Source organism: Aphelocoma coerulescens, assembly GCF_041296385.1.
Source record: "Aphelocoma coerulescens isolate FSJ_1873_10779 chromosome Z unlocalized genomic scaffold, UR_Acoe_1.0 ChrZ, whole genome shotgun sequence".
Classification (NCBI taxonomy): Eukaryota; Metazoa; Chordata; class Aves; order Passeriformes; family Corvidae; genus Aphelocoma; species Aphelocoma coerulescens.
In genome coordinates, this window is record NW_027184085.1 from 47,209,579 (window position 1) to 47,229,135 (window position 19,557).

General features: G+C 39.4%; 1 protein-coding gene across 2 annotated transcripts; it reads left to right on the top strand.

The window, feature by feature from the left end:
* Positions 1-108: 108 nt before the first annotated feature.
* Positions 109-12,137, top strand: GTF2H2 (general transcription factor IIH subunit 2). Of its 2 annotated transcripts, XM_069001388.1 has the most exons (16): positions 109-476; positions 569-646; positions 1,586-1,622; positions 2,235-2,321; positions 3,145-3,195; positions 3,600-3,654; positions 4,686-4,791; positions 5,763-5,853; positions 6,017-6,104; positions 6,665-6,772; positions 7,958-8,021; positions 8,907-9,010; positions 9,899-10,043; positions 10,872-10,974; positions 11,266-11,305; positions 11,724-12,137. In XM_069001388.1, the coding sequence occupies exons 1-16, from the start codon at positions 421-423 to the stop codon at positions 11,783-11,785; spliced, it is 1,275 nt and encodes a 424-aa protein (XP_068857489.1). In that variant the 5' UTR covers positions 109-420; the 3' UTR covers positions 11,786-12,137. The 2 variants fall into 2 exon arrangements, with proteins under 2 accessions (XP_068857489.1, XP_068857490.1); XM_069001389.1 differs by lacking the exon at positions 9,899-10,043.
* The last annotated feature ends 7,420 nt before the right edge of the window (positions 12,138-19,557 follow it).

The following is a 19,557-nucleotide window of genomic DNA, read 5'->3' on the forward strand; positions in this document are numbered from 1 at the left end:
TGATGTTGTGGAAAACACAGCGGAACGTTCCCGGAACGGTCGCTCCGCGGTCCGGGCGGCGGCCGGGACGGTTTGGCGACGCACCGAGGCGGAAGGGGGCGGGCGCCGACGTGTCCGGGCGGCCGGGCTTAGCGGCGGGCGCGGGCCGGGGCTCCTCTCAGTGTCCTGCGGCTCTCCTTGGTCCCCCTGGGTTGCCCTTAATTCCCCTCGGCCCTTCTCACCCCCTCAGTGTCCCTCGGCTCCCCTCAGACCCCCTCTCACCCCCGTCTTCTTCCCCCAGTCCCCCTCTTCACCCCTGAACCCTCTCATCTCCCCTGAGCTCCCCTCATATTCCCTTAGCGCCCCGCATCTCCCCTCAGCCCCCCACAACCCCTCTTAGCTCCCTCTGCGCCCCCTCAGCCGCCCTCCGCGCCCGCGGACATGGATGACGAACCCGAGCGGACCAAGCGCTGGGAAGGAGGCTACGAAAGAACATGGTATGTTCTTCCCCGCTCACCTTTCTCTTCTTTCTGGCGAAAGAGGAGGAGAAATCTCTCCTCTGCCCGCCGTAACAGTCTGTTTTGCGTAGGGAAATTCTTAAAGAAGATGAATCCGGGTCGTTGAAAGCAACCATCGAGGACATTCTCTTCAAGGCAAAGAGGAAAAGGTATTTGGTATGGCCACGGGTCTGCCAGTAGTACTGACCTGGTCGGTTATAAGGGCTTGCTCATCCTCAAACTGGGTCGTCTGGGATGAGTTAAGCATAAGGCATGCCTGCAAGATGTGTTTTTGTACTTTCTCCTTCAGAGGGGCAGGTGCATGCCAGATAAAATGGTGAAAAATTAATTTTTATCTCTAATCTAAACACTGAATGTATACAAACTAGGTATCCCATGCGTATGCAAGCTACAGGTCTGATGAAACAGTGCAGAGCACTGCAGTTGCAATCTGCATAGCTTAGCGAAATCTTCCAGCATTTTTTTTTCATATACGAATCAGAAATCAGAGGATAGTTTGGGTTGGAAGGGACCTTGGAAGATCATCTTGGTCCAACGTGCCATGAGCAGGGACACCTTCCACTACACCAGGTTGGTCAGAGCTCCATCCAACCTGGCCTTGAACTCTCCCGAGGATGGGGCATCCACAGCTTCTCAGGGCAACCTGTTCTAGTGCCTCACCACCCTCATGGTAAAAACATGTTTATCTCTAATCTAAATCGATCCTCTTTTAGTTAAAAACATTGCCCCTCATGCTATCACAACAGAAGCTGGCTTTTGGTATCATAGTTACGGATTTCTGTTTCACATTTCAGAAAAATTGCTAGAAAAAATCCTTAAGTTTTGCTTTATTTCAAGTTATGTTAAAACTAGATTTGTCAAATTTGGATAAAATTTTAAAGTTTCATTAAACCTGGTAGGAAGAAATAGTTCTTATTTGTTTTCTGAGAGGTGTGAAATCTGTGATTGAGTTGTGGGGTTTTTCAGTTTGAATAAGTCTGCAGTGCTACATATTTGCCAGAAGTCTATTATTGGATTTGTTCTGGACTTCTTTTTTAGGAGCCATTCACTCTTTTGAATTTGACTTAATATCTTCTGTGTTTTGTTAGACTCTATGAACACCATGGACAAGTTCGTCTTGGAATGGTATGTTAATATCTTAATCCTCTTCTGTCCTCAGTCCAAAACTGCTTGGCTAGAGGTGGTCATCTGGATCTGAAATACAGTTCTGGTGGCCTAACAAACTTCATACCAAACTTTGTGGTTTCCACCATTTTTATTTCTTTTTAAACTTTCTTTGTTCGTTAGCAGTGTGGATGTGAAGCGTGGCTATTTAGGGTTGGAGGTTTGACACACAGGGTGTGTTTGGCAGCAGCAGTCAGATCACACGCACTCAGACTTGTCCATTTCTCTTCGCGTGAAAAATGAGCATAATGGAAATGGGTTGTAAATTAACCACATTGCTTTGTACAACGCTGAGCTCTTCAGATGAAGACATGAATGTTCAAACTATGCATGTTTTGTAGCTAGTCACGAGAGGAGAAGAACAGTGTGCATTTTTCAAGAGGGGGCTTTTTTCATTTTAAGAGAAAAGTGAAAAAATGCGTTACTTTTCAGTTGATGTTAATTGCACCACTCAGTATACTGAACTTTCCCTGTTGGAGGGAGGAAGTGGTGGTTTTTTAAAGTAAATGGAATAATGAATTCATTTCAATGAATGTATTCTGTGAGTGATTTTCACATATGGTGGAAATGCAGATGCGTCATCTTTATGTGGTTGTTGATGGATCAAGAACAATGGAGGACCAAGACTTAAAACCGAACAGACTTACTTGCACTCTGAAGGTATTCCTGCACTCAAATTTTTTTCTTACTAAGCCACCTTTTCTCTGTGAACTGGTTGCATTTTGCATTTAAAAGAATTGCAAGCTCATGTATGTGCGTAGCCTCATCTCTCATCCCTACATTTTTCTCCTTGCTTCTGATCCTAGTCTGTTGCTTTCCTGTTTTTTGAATAGTAAAATCTGTGTGGCTTTATTTTGCCTTGCACATGCATTTCTGAACAGTAAAAACACTTTGTGAGGGTATATTATGGGAAGACACATTTGGAAACTGTGGAAATTAAGTGTTGCCTATAATAAGGGGATAACATGTTTTAATTACGCATCTAGAATTGATTTATATCTTTTTCTTACAGTTGGGTTTTTTAAATGAATTCTTATTCGAAAGGATGCTAGATGGGAGTTGAACTGGATTGCTGTTGTAGATCGTGGAGGACTTGAACTATGTACATCGTGTTCTATATGGTCTTCTCCAACAGTACTAAAGCATGAAATCCTGGATTTTGATGGTTTTGTACAGATCAGTGCTTTTTGGTGTATTGTAAACCTCCATTTGAACTGGCAGGAATTTAGAACTTGAACACAAGGAGTGAATAAAATAAAATAAGGGGGGAGTAATTTCTGAAATCTACACTTCATTGGTTACATGGGATGAAGGAGGAGGGATAGGGTGAAAGAAGGATGAAAAGGAAAGGCTCAGGCCACCTGTTTGTGTTACCCAACTTTTTTTTTTTTAGTGATACTAGATGTTTTGCAAGTATCACCTACTTAATGCATGTGGAATAAAAGTATAATTAGTTTTTAACTGTCTTAACTTTTCTTTATAGTTACTGGAATATTTTGTTGAAGAGTACTTTGACCAGAATCCTATTAGTCAGGTATGTACAACCATGCAAGAAACAAATAACAGAAAACTATTTTAAAAGGTAGTTTTGGTTATAACACTACCTAGTAAAATGTTTTCAATTTATGTGTACCTTCCCATCCCTTATTCATCAGTCTGTTGAAAGTCTTGTTTCTGCCTGTTTCTACCAGGCATTTAGAATTTTAGAATATTCCTTTTTGTACCTTTTCACAGTAGTAATGAAAATACAGGAGTGTTTGTTAACTGATGCATCATGTTGTGCTGCTGTTTTTACACTTGAAGTAAAACTTGTATAGACTTGTATGGTTAAATAGTTCTGGTCCATAAAGAGGTAAAAAAAGTATAGTAAAATTCTAAATAAACTCATTTTAAATCTTCCTAAGAAATGTTTTGTCTTTTTTTCTTCCCCTTTTTCAGATTGGCTTAATTGTAACCAAGAGTAAAAGAGCGGAAAAAATGACAGAACTCTCAGGTAGGGAGGTCGTATTTTTTTCTTAAATTTGAGATGTTTTTATCCTTTTCATTGATGTTACAAGTTCTACCTGATACACTGCTGAAGATGAAGTTATGTTATCATAACTTGTTTTAATTTAAAAGATAAATTATTGCAAGTTGTCTGAAACCATAGTCTTTATTTTGATCTGTTTTGATCCAGAATTGTCATTGCATGCTTGTTTGTGATCAAGTCTTGACCAGAATGCAACTCAGATATATTCTGTTTCCCCTATATTTAATTTTCTACCCTGTTTGTTCATTTTGTATGTTACAAAATCTGTGTGTTTTGTGAGATCTGATCAGATGTTAAGAAGTCAAGGTCTGTTTGGTTCCTGCCTGCTGTTATGCCAATCTCTTTGACTTCAGCAGGCTTCATTGAGGAAATTGAGGATTAATCAGTCTTTCAACCATACTTTGAGGATAACAGAGGAAATAAAACTCTTTCTGTTTGTGACACAAGTCACATTCATGTTGAGTGCTTAATGATACCCTACAGTGATCTTATTCTTTTTGGCTGCTAAACTTTCTAGCAACTGAGTGCCTATAGAGTAAATGTCTGTTTTCTGCATTCTGATCAAGATACCAATTTCTAAGGAAAAATACAGACCAGTCCCACTTCAGTTACAGTGGGGATACTGCAACACGATGTATCAAACAAGGAGGCTCTGGAAAAGAAATATCTATGGACAGATCCTTGCTAGATGTTTATTTCCCCAGCCGCATGGCCGGGGCTCTGCCGAGGAACTGCTCAATCACGGGACCCGAGGGTCCTTGCCCGCGCAGGGGAACACAAAACAACCAATGGGGAACGAGGCTGACCAGGGCCAGGGAAACCCCGTGCCTCCCCTCAGGGCCCCTCTCCCAGGGCTACATGGCAGGGGGAGGAGACCCCGATACACTTCGAAAGCTGTTGTTATACAAGTACACTTTATTACATATGCAGTTTAAATATTTCAGTTCTTTAACTTGTTCTATCAGTTAAATTGATTGTATTTTTTTCACTTATAGGAAACTCAAAAAAGCATGTAACTGCTCTGAAGAAAGCAGTGGATATGAACTGCAGTGGAGAGCCTTCTCTATATAATTCCCTAAATTTGGCCATGCAGACTTTAAAGTTAGTATATACATGGGGTTTTTTTGTTTTCTTCGTGATTGTGACTTTTTTGAGAGGCAGGGACAGAATTTTTTCTAAGTAGCATCTTGTATAATGCTGACTTGAGTCTTTAAAAGGTGACTTAATGTCCTCTTACAATACAAATCATTAAGTTAAATACTCTAGTAGTGCACAAGTTTATTTTCTACCACTAGATGCTTGTATTTAGTGGTGTGCTTCTTATAGAAAAGAAATTTGAAAACCAAGTTGATGGTATGTAGATATTGTGATGAAAGACACTGCAATTGTTTTTTACTGAAGGGCTAAGGTATGAGAGAGGACAGAGTTAGGGGTTAATAATGTAAGAGAACAGGAAAAGAAACAGCATTGTGTCACAATAATCTTGTGAGAGTTTTGGCATAGAAAGATCAATTTCTAGAAATTTAGAAAGATCAGTTTTCAGGTAGGATAGATTCAGAACAATTGTTTGCTGTGTGTGGTGTTGAGATGTACCCCAGTTCATGGAAGACTGAATAAAGAATTACAGCTAAAAACACTGACAGAGCAAAACTAATAATCAGTGTCATGATAAGCTATTTTAATTACTAGCTGGAAGAGAGTTATCAACTAAGAACTAGAGATAATGAAAAGTAATGGATTTACATTTAAAAACTGATTAGAGGTTTTTAAGAAGTCAGGAAGACTTACTATAGTGTTTCTAGTTTGAAGTGAATTTTGCCTGTGAGAATGGGTAAGGTACAAAGGATTCATTACAGCAAACAATTAGGTAACAACTACACAATTACTTTAGATACTGGAAAGGTTTGTCTTTCAGAAGGTGAAAATCTGGTGTTCAGACAAGGATCTTGTCACAGTTTCTAGAGGACTTCATATCATGTCATCTTCTGACTTCGATGCATTAAGGTCCTTGGAAATGTTATCATACAAATAGCTAAGTGTGCAGAAGTAAATTAACTGTGTGCTTTCCTTAGGCACATGCCAGGACATACAAGCAGAGAGGTTTTGGTAGTCCTCAGCAGTCTGACAACATGTGATCCAGCCAACATCTATGATCTAATTAAGGTACAGAACTGAAGTTTGACTACTGCATTGAACATTCAAGCTACCGGAGGAAAAACAAGCATTGCAGTGTCATCACCAATTAATCTTCATTTAAGACTTTAAACCTTTTTACTATTTCTTGTTCTGCACATGAACTTGAGTATGTTTTTTTCTCTGTTTGAAGTGTTTAAAAGCAGTAAAGATCAGAGTATCTGTCATCGGCCTAAGTGCTGAAGTTCGAGTTTGTACAGTACTTGCCCGAGAAACTGGTGGTATGTATCTGAAGTTCAGTAGTTATATTACTAACACAGATTTTAAACCAAAATTAAGTAAGTAATTTGTTATATATTCATTACTGCATTTTGATATTTAAGGATGAGTATTTTCCATTGTGCTTGCAGAAAATTAAAGGGTTTCCTAAATCTACAAAATACACAGTAGTAAGTGAAATTATTATCAGCTGGTAGCTGCAGCTCTAGAGAGAAGAAATACATATATTTTCAAACCTTGTGTTCCACATATAAAGCTATGTGATGTGGAACTTTATCAATGTAACATGCTAGTATCAATTACTGCATTGGTAACTATTATAGTGTGAGTACTACAGTGTAAAGTTGGAGAAAAAGCTTTGTGCTTTCATATCGAATTTAACATTCTGTTATTCCTAATTTTAAAACTTGCTTGTTTTCAGTATCATTAATAGGGCTGCTTTATAGGAACAGGATTGGATAAATTGTGTTTTCTACCTAAGTTGTTTTCTGTCATTTGGAATATATGTTTGTACTGTTTTTTGCTCCCAACCTGAGAGTAAGGCATTTCTTCATTTGTGCAGGAACATACCACGTTATTTTAGACGAAAGTCATTATAAGGAACTGCTGATGCACCATGTTAGTCCTCCACCTGCCAGTTCAAGTTCTGAGTGCTCCCTTATTCGAATGGGTAGGATATGGTTTTGTCAAACTCCTAGCCCAAGATCTGCTTTGTCTTCTCCTTTATTTGCCTCTCCTCTGTTAAAGCTATGCAAGTAGTAAGAAGCGTAATAAGGGCATTGTGGATTTTTTTTTTATTTTAACTTTTATTTTGCTAAATAAGTATTGGTTTTCATGATGTTGTTCCTGCAAAGTAGTCAGCTTTTAAATAAACCTTATTAAGTGAGACAAATTACTGAACAGAAGTTGGAAACAATAAAGTGGAACAATACTGACTGCACAGTAATTGTTACAAATTTAATATTTAGAAATGAAATATGAAAAGCTATTTTGTTTCTCCGTCTGCTTTTTTCCCTGAAGAAGGCAACTGTTAAAAGTATTAATTGATTTTAAGAACCAGAGGCTGTAGACATTTATTAGGAGCACTACTGTAGTGTTCTTTCAACAAGTAGATTAGGTACCTTTTTTTTTCCTGATGTGTTTCTTAATAAATTTAAGCTTGGAGTTAAACCAGAATAGGAACTCTGATGCTACAAGGTGGAGCATTGAGTTCACACTTTCATCCACCCTTTTCAAAGATAAGAATGTATGTATTTTTATGGCTAGATATAGATACTGAAAAGGTTTACTTCTCATAGGTAAAGCCTGAGCAGCAGTTGGAAAAACAACTTCTCACCTCTCATGATCCGTAAAAAATAAATGGTAGAAAGACAGGTATCAGTCTCCAAAAAGTCCTGTAGTTTCATCTGTCATATACTGCACTTGGAAGGTGAATATAAGCTTGATGGATGCGTATAAAAATATTGCCCCCTTAATTAGAAACTATTTTAAGTTTAAACTAGTTTAAGTGGATATTCGTATGCTGCTCATTCTGCTTTCCTACCATTGCACATAATTTTCTTTTTAACTCTTCTTCAAAAATGGGGCTCCAGTGTGCTTGAGTTAACACAAAGTCCATGACAAAGACATTTTTTCAGCTGGGGGGAAAGTAAAGTCAGGGAGGTGTGGATGTAGGTAAAGACCTTTAGGAAGAATTTGGTACCTAGCAAGAGTGTATCAGTTCTCCTGCAATAACAAATGGGAAAGAGATAGGCCTGAATGTCTAGAATAATCTTTGAACTTCCTCACTGAAGTAAGAAGCTGACACTTTACTTGCATGTTTAAAATTGTTGATATGGGATGTTTTTCTTTTCAGGTTTTCCTCAACATACTATTGCTTCTCTGTCTGATCAAGATGCAAAGCCCTCCTTTAGCATGGCGTAAGTAACATTGATTAGAATTCAACGAGCTGATAAGAATTCAACATTAATTATTCAGTATGTAGAAAATCTGCTTGACAGTGAAAGTATTGCAAAATAATATGAAAAAAAGACTTCTCAGTAGAAATTTTATTTCCATTGGTAGCTCTAATATGTGGCCATAGTTACCTCTGTTAAATACGTGTTTTAAAATTTGCATTTAAGCTTTTTGAAGGTAGTAACTGGTACTTAGTTCTGTTACACAGTGATTGGGACACAGAGGTGGTACAAGGTATAAAAGTAATTACTGCCAATTTTACTTGCAGTTCTTGATTTAATTATTTAATTATTATTATCATTATAAAAGATAATTTTGAAGATGGAAGGATGTTATCTGAATAAAGTACTTTTTATGTATTTCTTAACATGACTTTAAAGGGAAGTTTAAAATAGAGGCCTCATTTGATGACTGTACCAGTGTACTTCTCAATGAAAAAAATAATTGTTTGCCAGGGTGGTAGAGGAGTCTGAATTTCAGAAGGAAACAGTGTCTAACAGCACGTGCTATTTGAAAGAATAAGTACTACATACATTTTAAAGTCAATACAGAATATTTTCATGTCTAAAAAGAAACAACCATGCAGTTACTGTTCATATTTTTATTTTTAAAGATTGGCTCCTTTATATGGAAATACTTGGTCTTTGTTCTGTTCCTGTGGGAAAATGTGGTTACTGGTACCTCACCATATCAATTGTTTTCTGACACTTGCACATTAAACCGTTGCATGCAATCTAGTGTAACTTTTTAAATGATATGTTGTGTAAATAACACGATTTGTGGTTATGGTATTATCTCTGTAGCATGGTATTATCTCTTAAGTACTGAATTGTTTCTTTCTACTGTAGGCAATTGGAAAATAACAGTGACCCAGGCCTCACACTGGGTGGATATTTTTGTCCTCAGTGCAGAGCCAAATACTGTGAGCTTCCTGTGGAATGCAAAATCTGCGGTAAGTAGCAAGAAAAGGTGAGCGGATGAATCAGGAGTTTGTGGTAAGAGAATTAAGGGGTAGAAAAATTCAGCTATACTTAGTAATTAAAAGCCAGCTCTGCTTTAAGGGTCCTGCGTTTTTGTGACCTGGGATGTCAACTTCATCCAAATGTCTCTCAGGACTATACCTGTAACAGTAAAGCTGTATCATATTCCTTGGGATAAAGAATATACCTATGGCAAAGTGGGAAAGAGGAGTGATGCATGCTGGAGTGGTAACTTCTCAAGACTCCTCGTTTAACTAGACACACCCATATTTCAGACTCCTCAGTGCAAGGCCATGGAAATAGAGTGCTTTGGAGTAAGAGGACAGATGTACTCTCACCTCCAGGAGTACGTGGATGAGAGATTTCCAAGTTGAACCCAAGGGCAGGCTGCATAGTGACACATGACAGGTTGTAGAGTTGTAAACAGAAGCCTTGCAAATGTTAATGGACTGTGCAACCAAAAGGATGCCTCCCCCCATTGCTCTTAGTGAGGGTGGGAGGAAGGATTAGCATGGTTTATAGTATTAATATTGTGAGGGGCTGCTGTTCTCCTAGCTTCTACAGGCATATGACTAAAACATGATAGGTATTACCAAGATGCATGTATTTGGAAAGAGGATGAAATAATTATAGTTTTGGGTCACTTTAGCCTAGTTTAAGTTTTTCCTACCAGCATGAGTTCCATTCCAGCAAGGGAATAGTGTAAACTGGAGATATCCTATGTATCTGCAGTGGATTCTCCACAGCTGCAGTGATGAGCAGAACAACAGTTTGGACAATTGCACTACATGTGAGTGAGCGATGGAGATGTTTGTGCCAGTCCATGCCCCAGCTAACTTGTTCTCATGGTCTAATCCCAGCTGGCGAGTCAGCCCCAGACACCCACACACTCCCCACTGGTGAGATGGGAGAGAGAATCAGAAGTGTGAAAGTGAGGAAACTCATGGACGACGTTAAAGGCAATTTAATAGTTACAGCAAAAGCTGTGCATGCAAGCCGAGCAAAGTAAGTAATTCATTCACCACTTCCCATCAGCAGAATCTCCCAGAAAGGAGGACTCAATCACAAGTAAAAGTTACTTGAGAAAGTAAATGCCATCACCCTGAACATTCTCCCATTTCCACCTTCTCCACCCAGCTTTATAGGCTGAGCATGATGCCATATATGGTGTGGGATATCCCTTTGTTCTGTTGGTGTATTGTTGACTGCAATCCTGACTGTAACCCCTCCCAATGCCTTGTCCACCCCCACGCCTACTCACTGGTGGGGTGAGAAACAGAAAGGGCCTGATCGTGTGTAAGCACTGCTCAGCACTAAAGAAAACATTCCTGCCTTATCAACCCTGTTTTCAGCATAGATCCAAACCACAGCCACATGCTAGTTAGTGTGACAAAAATCAACTGTTTTAAAACCAGCAGACCTGTGTTAGCTGAAATGGGGCTATGACATGGTTTTGGCAGTTGTGTAGCAGGCTGTAGTAGAGGTTTGTAACAGGGCATCATTGTAACTGGTGGTGTGATACAGCAGAACTATCATTGCCAAAAGGAGCTTCTTAACTTCACCACTGTGTGTTGTAAATGCATTTCCAAAGACTGAGTTAAACTTTTTCAGTAGAAATGTGAGCAATTTGCTTGTTCTTTATATTTGGATTTAAAACTGGACAGGATTACAGGTTTGGCTAATGGAACAAATAATTTTATTTTTTAAAATTCTTAGAAGCTCTCAACCACTGAGTAATTAAAAATATTATTTTTCCTTTTTACTTTATTTGATACAGAAAAGTTTTTCAGTAAATCCTCCCTTGTAACAATTTTGGTGTCTCTTTATTTGCAGGTCTTACATTAGTGTCTGCACCTCACCTGGCTCGGTCGTACCATCACTTGTTTCCTTTAGATGCCTTTCAGGAAGTTCCGCTGGAAGAATACAAGGGGGAACGGTATGCAAATCATATTGTGATAATGAGTGTACTTGTGGATCCTGTAATTTTTTTATCACAAAAATAAGAATAGCTGGTAGCAGCTTCCTTGCTACTGGAGATCCTGAGTATTTGGGTGGTGTGGGGCACCTCTAGCATTAAGAAACACTTGTAGTTTCCATGATCTGTGAGTTCAGTTGAATAGCTGAAATAATTGCCAGAAATTGTTACTGTGTATGAGATCTTTTTTAAACACTGATTTACACAGTCTTGACTCTTTTTTTCAGTTAAAATATACAATTTTGCTTTTAGGTATTGTCAAGGCTGCCAGGGAGAAATAAAAGATCAAAATGTAAGTATGTTGAATGGCATTGTAATTTGTATTGAGGGGTGTGAGAAATAGAGATGATCCTTTAGTGTTGTCTCCTAAAGACCAGAAAAATATTTGTGAAAGTTAATGTCATGGTAGAGTTCTGTGTTAAACAGTCACGCTTTCTAGACTTCAAAGTCTGTAGAAGTGTGGGAAGGAATTTCCTAGTGAGCTGCATAAAAAAGCTTCCACTCTGAGCCATTTGGAAGCATTTACAGTGACCTGAGCTCAACCCTGTGGATATACTTGCTGTCAGAAGCTTTAATTCCACTGAGTTTCTGTTATGCTACCAGTATAGTCTGTTTACATTCTCTTGATGACATAACTGTTACCCTACTGTAGTGTTATGATGATGATAATTTTTGCTAATTTGACTTGCCTTTCTATCCTTCCTACACAGGTGTACATATGCAAAGTGTGTCAGAATGCATTTTGTGTGGAGTGCGATCTGTTTGTTCATGATTCGCTGCACTGCTGTCCTGGCTGTATTCACGAGCACCCTGCTCCTGTATCTGTATGATCTCATCTCTTTTTAAAAATTGCTGTATCTTTGTCATTCTTGCATGAATCTAATTTGTTTATTCAGCCATTGCTTTAACTAACAATCTCTGAACAAGATGATTACAGAGGGATGAACAGTGGAGTAGGTGCAAACTTTAATGTATTAATGATTTTATTGCTTTTAATATATACCTGAATTACCTGTATCTATTTTCTTTGTTCTTGTCTAAAGACCTACGGCTTTTTCCAGCTGTTACTATACTAATGTGTATATTTGTAAATGTGAAAGTGATAAAACTGGTTTTTATGATAATGTGATGTTTTGTCTTGGTTTCATTATTTGTTCAACAAGAAGCCCTGAAAATACATTTTACACATCTATTGTTACAAACTTTTGGTTTTGCTGGATGGTGGATTTCTGTAGATCAAAATATTCTTTTCTAAGAATTTAACAAAGATGTTTTTGAGCAATTAATTGGACATTTCATGTATTAATTTCAAGTACTATGAGTATTCACCTTCGCATTCAGTAAGGCAGCTCAAATACAGCTGTTACAAATGTGCTGAAGACACATTTTAGGTTTTAACGGTGCAACTCAAAGCTAACTGAATTCTATTACTGCTGTATCTGCAGCTGCCTGGTTGGAAGTTTCAATTTCTTACAGGAGGGTAGGGTTGTTGAAAGGCAATGAACTTGCAAAAGGGCAAGACCTGAGTTAATACAAACTATTGTTTGATGGACTCAGTGTTGAAGACAAAAAGAGCTGCTGTTTGGTTCTTAGGCAACGTTGAATTGACAGAACTGCATGTCATCTCCCCTTGGCTAAACCCTTAGAGCAACAGACAGTAAGGTGGCTGCAGAAGGGGAAGTGTCTATCCTTACCTGAACTTTGAAGAATAGAAGTTGAGACAAATGCAAGACTGCCATTTTTCAGTGTCTGTTCAAAGTGTGTTTGCAGCTTGAACCTGTGAGAGTTGTAATGTAACCTCAGTAAGAGGAGGTTACAGGTGCAGTGTCTGAAGCAGTACATAACACTGGGTTTTCTAGAGTCACCTTGTGATGATTGTAAATACATCAGTGACAGATCGCTCTGGGTGTATATGACTTAATTTTTGAGCTTTGTTTTTTGTCAGATTAGAAATGACAATATAACAACTGAATCTTAACACAGAAACAAGCAAAAAACCCAAACCCCTCCTCTTACATCAGTTCCATTTTTCATGCTCACCACATATAAACAATACATGCTACTTATCAGTTCTTACAGGCAGTTTTAATTCAATTGTTAGTATAGCTGTTTCTGTGCTTTTTCTACTGTTAGAGTGCAGTCATTCTCTTGTGTTGGCAGAAAAATGACAATGTTGAGCATCTGCGTCTCGTTTTGTGCCAAGTCAAACAATCCCTATAAATCCTTTGTGCTGTCAGCTGGTTGCAGTGCCTATTACTGTAAGGGTGTCCTAAAAACTAGCTGAAAAAGGAGTGTTGTGGTCTAGCAGGCCATTCCAAGCCAAACTAATGCTCTGAGCATCTGGCTCTTAGATATTCTGATGCTGATGACAGCCTCTTGAGACAGTGTTTTCTGGTAATATTTTCATCTTTGCAGTCAGTATTTTCTAATGGAAGGAAAAGGGGGTTGTCAGAACACTTCAAATCCTCCTTCTTCTCTTGCTAGATACCAAAATAGCATACTCCTACACAGCCTCTATTTCTGGAAGTAAAAACTGTGTAGAAGTTGCAGCCATATACTCCATTATCGGCTTGTGGTCACAGCAATAATTTAGTTTGTACTTTCCTACCCTTCTCATTGGAAGAACAGTTCAGACTAGCTCCTGAAAAATCACTACTATTTCTCTGGTGTATAAAGACTTTAATCTGTGTCCTGTGTATTTAAAGCAGCACGGAGGAAGTTTTTCTTCCACCTGTTCTCTTTGATGGGATTCACTAGCTCTCCCTTGCTTGTGGGAAGCTCAAACCTTCTTAATTCTTGTTTATTTCCTTATTTACTACATCTGCCACAAGATCAGTCAATCAATGAGGTTATTTGGAGGCCTGTGAGAAATCTTGTCGTTCTTGAAGATGTTGCATAAAAGGTTCCAGACTTAAAGTGCTGAAGGAAGGGAGAAAAAGACCAAAACACCCAGTGGTGGGGTTGAGGACGCAACTGTGGAAAGAAGTTTGAGACTATAGAGTGCTGCCATGTGGAGGGGATTGGATTTCAGAAAGGCAAGTGCCCTTGCTTTCCTTCCAGTTTACATTTTCTTTGTAGGACTAAAAGTTGCCATCTGTAATAACACTCATAGGTAATTTCCAGGAGTGGAAATGCTGAAAATATAGTCATTAAAATACGAGTGAAAGAGGACCCCACATTGGAACAGGAGGAGGCTGTGACCCTGTGGAAAGTCCACACAGCAGCAGGCCCTGTGGTCCCATGGAGAGAGGAGTCCATTCTGAGCTGGTGTGCTGGCAGCACTTGTGACCCTGTGGGGAGGAGCTCATGCTGGAGCAGCCTGATCCTGAAGGACTGCACCCTGTGGACAGGACCTACTCCGGAGCAGCTCTTTAAGAACTGCCATCCTTGGGATGGACCCACATTGGAGAAGTTCATGGAGGACTGTCTCCCATGCTAGGGACCCCATGCTGGAGTGTGGGGTATGCCCAGCCTCTGCCCTGGAGGGAGGCCTCCTGAGATAAGGAGATTGCATAACTCCCAGCAGAACTCCCTGGGAAAGACAACCACCTTTCAGTTATGGTGAGAAGAAGACAGACCCAGAATCCTCTAGGAGACCCTATGCAGATCCTTTTAACCCATTGGCTTTTACCCTCTGACACCCACCCACTGTATCCCTATAAGATCTAGCCCTCTGCCCCTATGAGACCAGAGAGAGCTCGTCCCTGGCCTCCCCTTCGCGGGGTGCAGACTAATAAAGCTGCCCCATGTGGAACTGCTCAATGGGTCTCGTCTCTCTCCTCCTGGTCTGGCCTGGAGATTGCCCTGCAGAGCAAGAGCTGAAATCACAAGCTGAGAATCACTGAAGAGCTGATAGCTTCTCTGCAAGGGCACTCTGGCTATGGCTGAGGGAATACACAGGGTCCCGGGAGGACAGTTCCTCACGGGACCATCTCTCCAGACCAGTCACAGCTTCCTGGGTCTGAGCTACAGACCCCACACCAGCCACCTCACTGGAGTAGGGGAAAAGTTTGAGGAATCCTTCCCCTGATGGGGCAGAAGCGGCAGGGTTGTGTGATTAGTTGACCACAGCTCCCTTTGCATTGCTACAGGGATGAAGGTAGAGAAAATTGTAAGTGAAGTCCATACAGAAGGGAGAGGTGGGAGGAAGATGTTTTAAGATTTGGTTTTATTTCTCATTAACCTACTTTAATTTGGTAGCACATTAATTTCCCCTGTTCAAGTCTGTTTAGCCCAACAGTAATAGGTAAAGAATTATTTCCCTGTCCTTACCTTGACCCACAAACCTTTCATTGTGCTTTCTCTCCCCTGTAGCTGAGGAGGGCAGTGATAGAGCAGCTTTGGTGGGTACCTATCGTCCAGCCAGGGTCAACCCACCACAGTAATTTTTCAGAATACAGTAGGACTAGAAGACTTTTGTAACTATCATAGCACTTCTTGGCTTGGGATTTGGATGAGAGAGGAAGGTGACTTTTTTAGCCAGAAAAAAAAAACCCAACCAAAAAAAAAAACAGATTGGAGATCCTGGATTTAAAATCACTTTCTTAAGGATGAATTTGTTTGGTAAATGCTATAAATCTTTAGGATCTCTCAATTACTTGAGAAAACAAAGCTCTTTGGAGTTACAGGGAGCAGAATCTGAAATACGTATAGCTGAAGTGCAGATGTCTGCTACATTCTAAGCCGTTGCAGAGCAAAGTATTTTCTGTCATTGTCTTACCACAATACTAATAACAACAGAATTGTGTGGTTTGCCACCTGTTTTTTTTTTCCTAATCGAAGCAAAAATTCAAAATGTGTTATCAACATTTAGTAATGGCTTTGAGATGGAAGAATTGAGATTGAGAGGTGTATTGGTTCACTGAGGCCACTTCAGGTTTTTAAGCTACAGGATGGAGTTCTTTGGATCTACCTGTGTCAGCTTGCTCAAATCTCATGTCTCTTCTTTCCTTCCATTTTGGTTGTAATGCCTTCTGAATACTTGTTATTGTCATTGTAAAGGCACTAGTCAATTGGAGTTCACAGAATTTCAATTTGGCTAGTCACATTTAATAAACACCTGTTTATACCATCTCTACAGTTACCTTATCTCTTCTTAGCTAAATCAAGTTCTTATAACCTGTAAAAACCATGTTATTAAGGAAAGAGAGGTGATGATGAATGTTAGCTAAAAGATGTATATAATATAATTTAGTAGTCTTCCTTGTTTTTTCAAAAAAATGTCAAAGAAGATTTGTAGCAGAGACAAATGACAACTATGTAAGCTGAATGTTTGTTTTGCACTGATTCCCACACGTAGTCTTTGATTTTCACAAGTTTGTCAAATACATGGAGACAGAATTCCAGGAAGTCCATGAACAACTGCAGAAGAGTTAAAACTCTACCATAAGAAATACGTACAATAGATTAAAGTCCTTTTTGTCCTATAAATGATTCATCATGGTCTTTGACAGAAATGGCAACAGCTGCTTTTTTTCTCACACCCTTGTTCAATCCAGTATGCAATGTTTTTGCTGTGGGTTAGTTTTATTTACCATGATGGTTAGATGCACCCCATGCGAACAGCACAAGAAATTCTGTCCCCCTTGTGAATTTGTTCTGGGTAAAAGTGCAGGTAATATTTCAAAGTATGGCATATGTGTTCAGAAAAACCCAGCAGACTACACGTACAGGTAGAGCGTGCAGGATGCAGTCCTTTGGTAGATGGCTGTTCTGTGCCACAGGAACCAATCCTGATTTGCCTGCCAGAGCTGGATTTTTCTTTACAGGTAATTGAAAGCAAAGCTGGGAGGGATTGTTGGTTTGATTTATAAAATGGCACAAGTTTACTTACAGTACTTGAATATACATTTTATTGATGTATATTCATGTATACAAGATACTTGAGTATACATTTTATTTTCATGCTGCTCATCATTTTGCATTGCACTGTATCCTTCATAAATGCTCTCTTCTGAATGAAGAATAAAGGCAACTCAATTGGTCCTCAGGCAAAAACTGTTCTACATTTTTTATCATTCTTGTTGCAGTTCCCTGCACCTTTTTCTGTTCTAATACAGCATTTTTTTGAGCTGAGGGGACTTCTTTCAAATGCACTATGTAAGATGTGGATCAGCCATGGGTTTTTACAGTGACATATTTTTTCTGCTTATTTGTCTGTAACAGATGCCAGGCTTAACAGATTTGATGTCTCTACCCCAGAGGTGCAGACTGCTCTTTAAAAATTGGCAGTACGTTTTCCCCACTGAGCCATGAAAGATCTACCTTCTGATGTATGCCCTCCCCTTTTCTGATTTAGACAATGGGAATCTCCCTGAATTCGTCTGCAGGAGACATTAATAAAATTATTCCAGTGAGTGTCACTTCAAGTCCTCTGCAACTGTATTGTCCCCTTTGAAAGGCTCCTTTACAAGCTGGTTAGCAGTTGGCTCTTCCAGCTCTCTTCACTGCCTTTTTGTTCCTGCTGACTGGAAGAAAGTTTAGATTAGTTTAGCTATTCTCAGACTTTTTTTTTTTACCCAGCCTGTCCGATTTTCTTTTACCCACTTCATTTGCCAAGTTTTTAGCCTTTTGTTTTCTTTGTAAAAAAAGCTTCAGTTTTTTGAATGGTGCTTTCTGTCATGGGCAGAATGGGAGCTTCAGATGAAGTTTATTAGGGAGACCCTCCCACTGAGACATGGGGTGCAGAAAAGACCTTACCTTCTAAACTTCTGAGAGAGGAGTTCAAATATGGCTGCATCCATTCTCAGCCCCAGATTTTGTTTTCCTGTAAGCCTAAGATGCTGGCAATCCAGTTCTGTCTCTGCTTTGGAGGATGTGATAGCAGGCCAAACCTTTCCTAACTAATCAAGTATCTTTGATTGCAAAGGTGATCTCACCTTGAGCATCTTTGAGGATGGAGGAGTCTGATCAGACTTTTAAAACTTGGCTTGCAGAAGCCCATGCGGAGGCCACTGCTGTTACTAAAGCCAGGTGTTTTACACAAGCTTGAACTGAGCTGGTTAGTTACATAAACACAGGACAAGTAAAAGATTCACTTTCCAGTGCAGGTGGGACAGAGGTTCAAGATAGTCCTGGTGCCTAGCTAAAATCTCTTGGCTTTTAGTTAGGAGAGAAACACAGCTGAAAAATGAGAATGGCTTTTGCAAAAGCTGTAACAAGGAAATTGAAATGAAATGGCCCTAGCCCTGTATGAGGTGAAAGCTGGAGCAAAGAGTGGCAAGCAGGGTATGTTTTTGGAAAGGAGAAAGCATTTATCTGGACACTTGCACATTTATTTGTCTGGTGCTACTAGGATTCTCGGGTCTCACAAAGCAGTTGTGATGAAGGGCATGTGTTCAGGTCTTTCTGAAAGGGAAGAGCTGAATGAGATGAATGGCTGTCCTCAACTATGGAATCAGAGGTGTTCAGCACCACTGAAAGCCAAACACTGTCATCCTGCAAAAAACAGGTTTATAGGGAGCAGGGGAAGGTTGAAAAGCATTGCATTTTGAGAAGGGAGTATTACTGTTTCTTTCCACCCCGCCCCCCTCTTCCTTTCCTGTGGGTGCCTTGAGTTTGTCAACACAGAAAATTCCTTCTATCTCTAGAGTACTCATGAGACCTACACTCTTCTCTGGACATGCATTTTGTCTTTTCTGTTGGTGACCTTTATAAGCTATTGAGTTACAAAATGAACAACAGCAGGGGCAAACCTGAGAAAGGAAAGCAGATAGTAGCCTATTGCCCAGAAACTAAATTTTAATGGATTTTTTTACTTGGATCTGTGGCTGTCACTCATTGGCACAATATTCAGGAAATATATACTTGTTTAATCTTTAATAGGAGAGGTCATCCCTCTGCGGCATAAAGTTTAGTTGTTTTTCTTAACCTGAAGGAGCTCATCCTTCCTGCAGGGTAAAAGAATAAAAGTCTACAGCCAGCCTGATTGTTTAGCAGTGTCTACACCTGCAGCACTTCAGATACTTCCCATTTATCCTGTAACTGCAGGATGACAGCCTGTTAGAAACAGGTGAGTTTAAAGGAGAGAATTTCAAATGAAATTATCTGATTAAAAGACTTTAATCTTTAATCCTGCTTCAGGATAAATTAATCTTCTGTTTGTATACTTTTTCAGTTGCAAATTGTCATTTTTAATGGGTATTTTTTCTTTCTGTTTGTTTTACACACAGCCCAAAATATGTCTTGCTTCTTGAAGTGTATTCAGCCTGCTTATATACTAGACTTTGTTGAGACCTCTATTGAAATGCCTTCTTCATTCCCCTTCTACAAAGCAATGGAAATTACAAGGAAAATAAGCAGTGGAAAAATCGACCGACTTAAAATGGAGCTTTATAACTTTGTTGCTAGTTATATAAGCTTAGATGCCCTAGCTGTTAAAACTGTGTATTTCCAAAATGATTTTTGAATGTAATTCTTTTCTAGTATAGTCTTAAAACTACCATGTTATACATAGGCCAGGGAAAATGTCTTTTTCTGTAAGCAAATGCCAAGTCTATCATATTATCTTCCTTCATTTTTGACATACATTTCAGTATATATAGT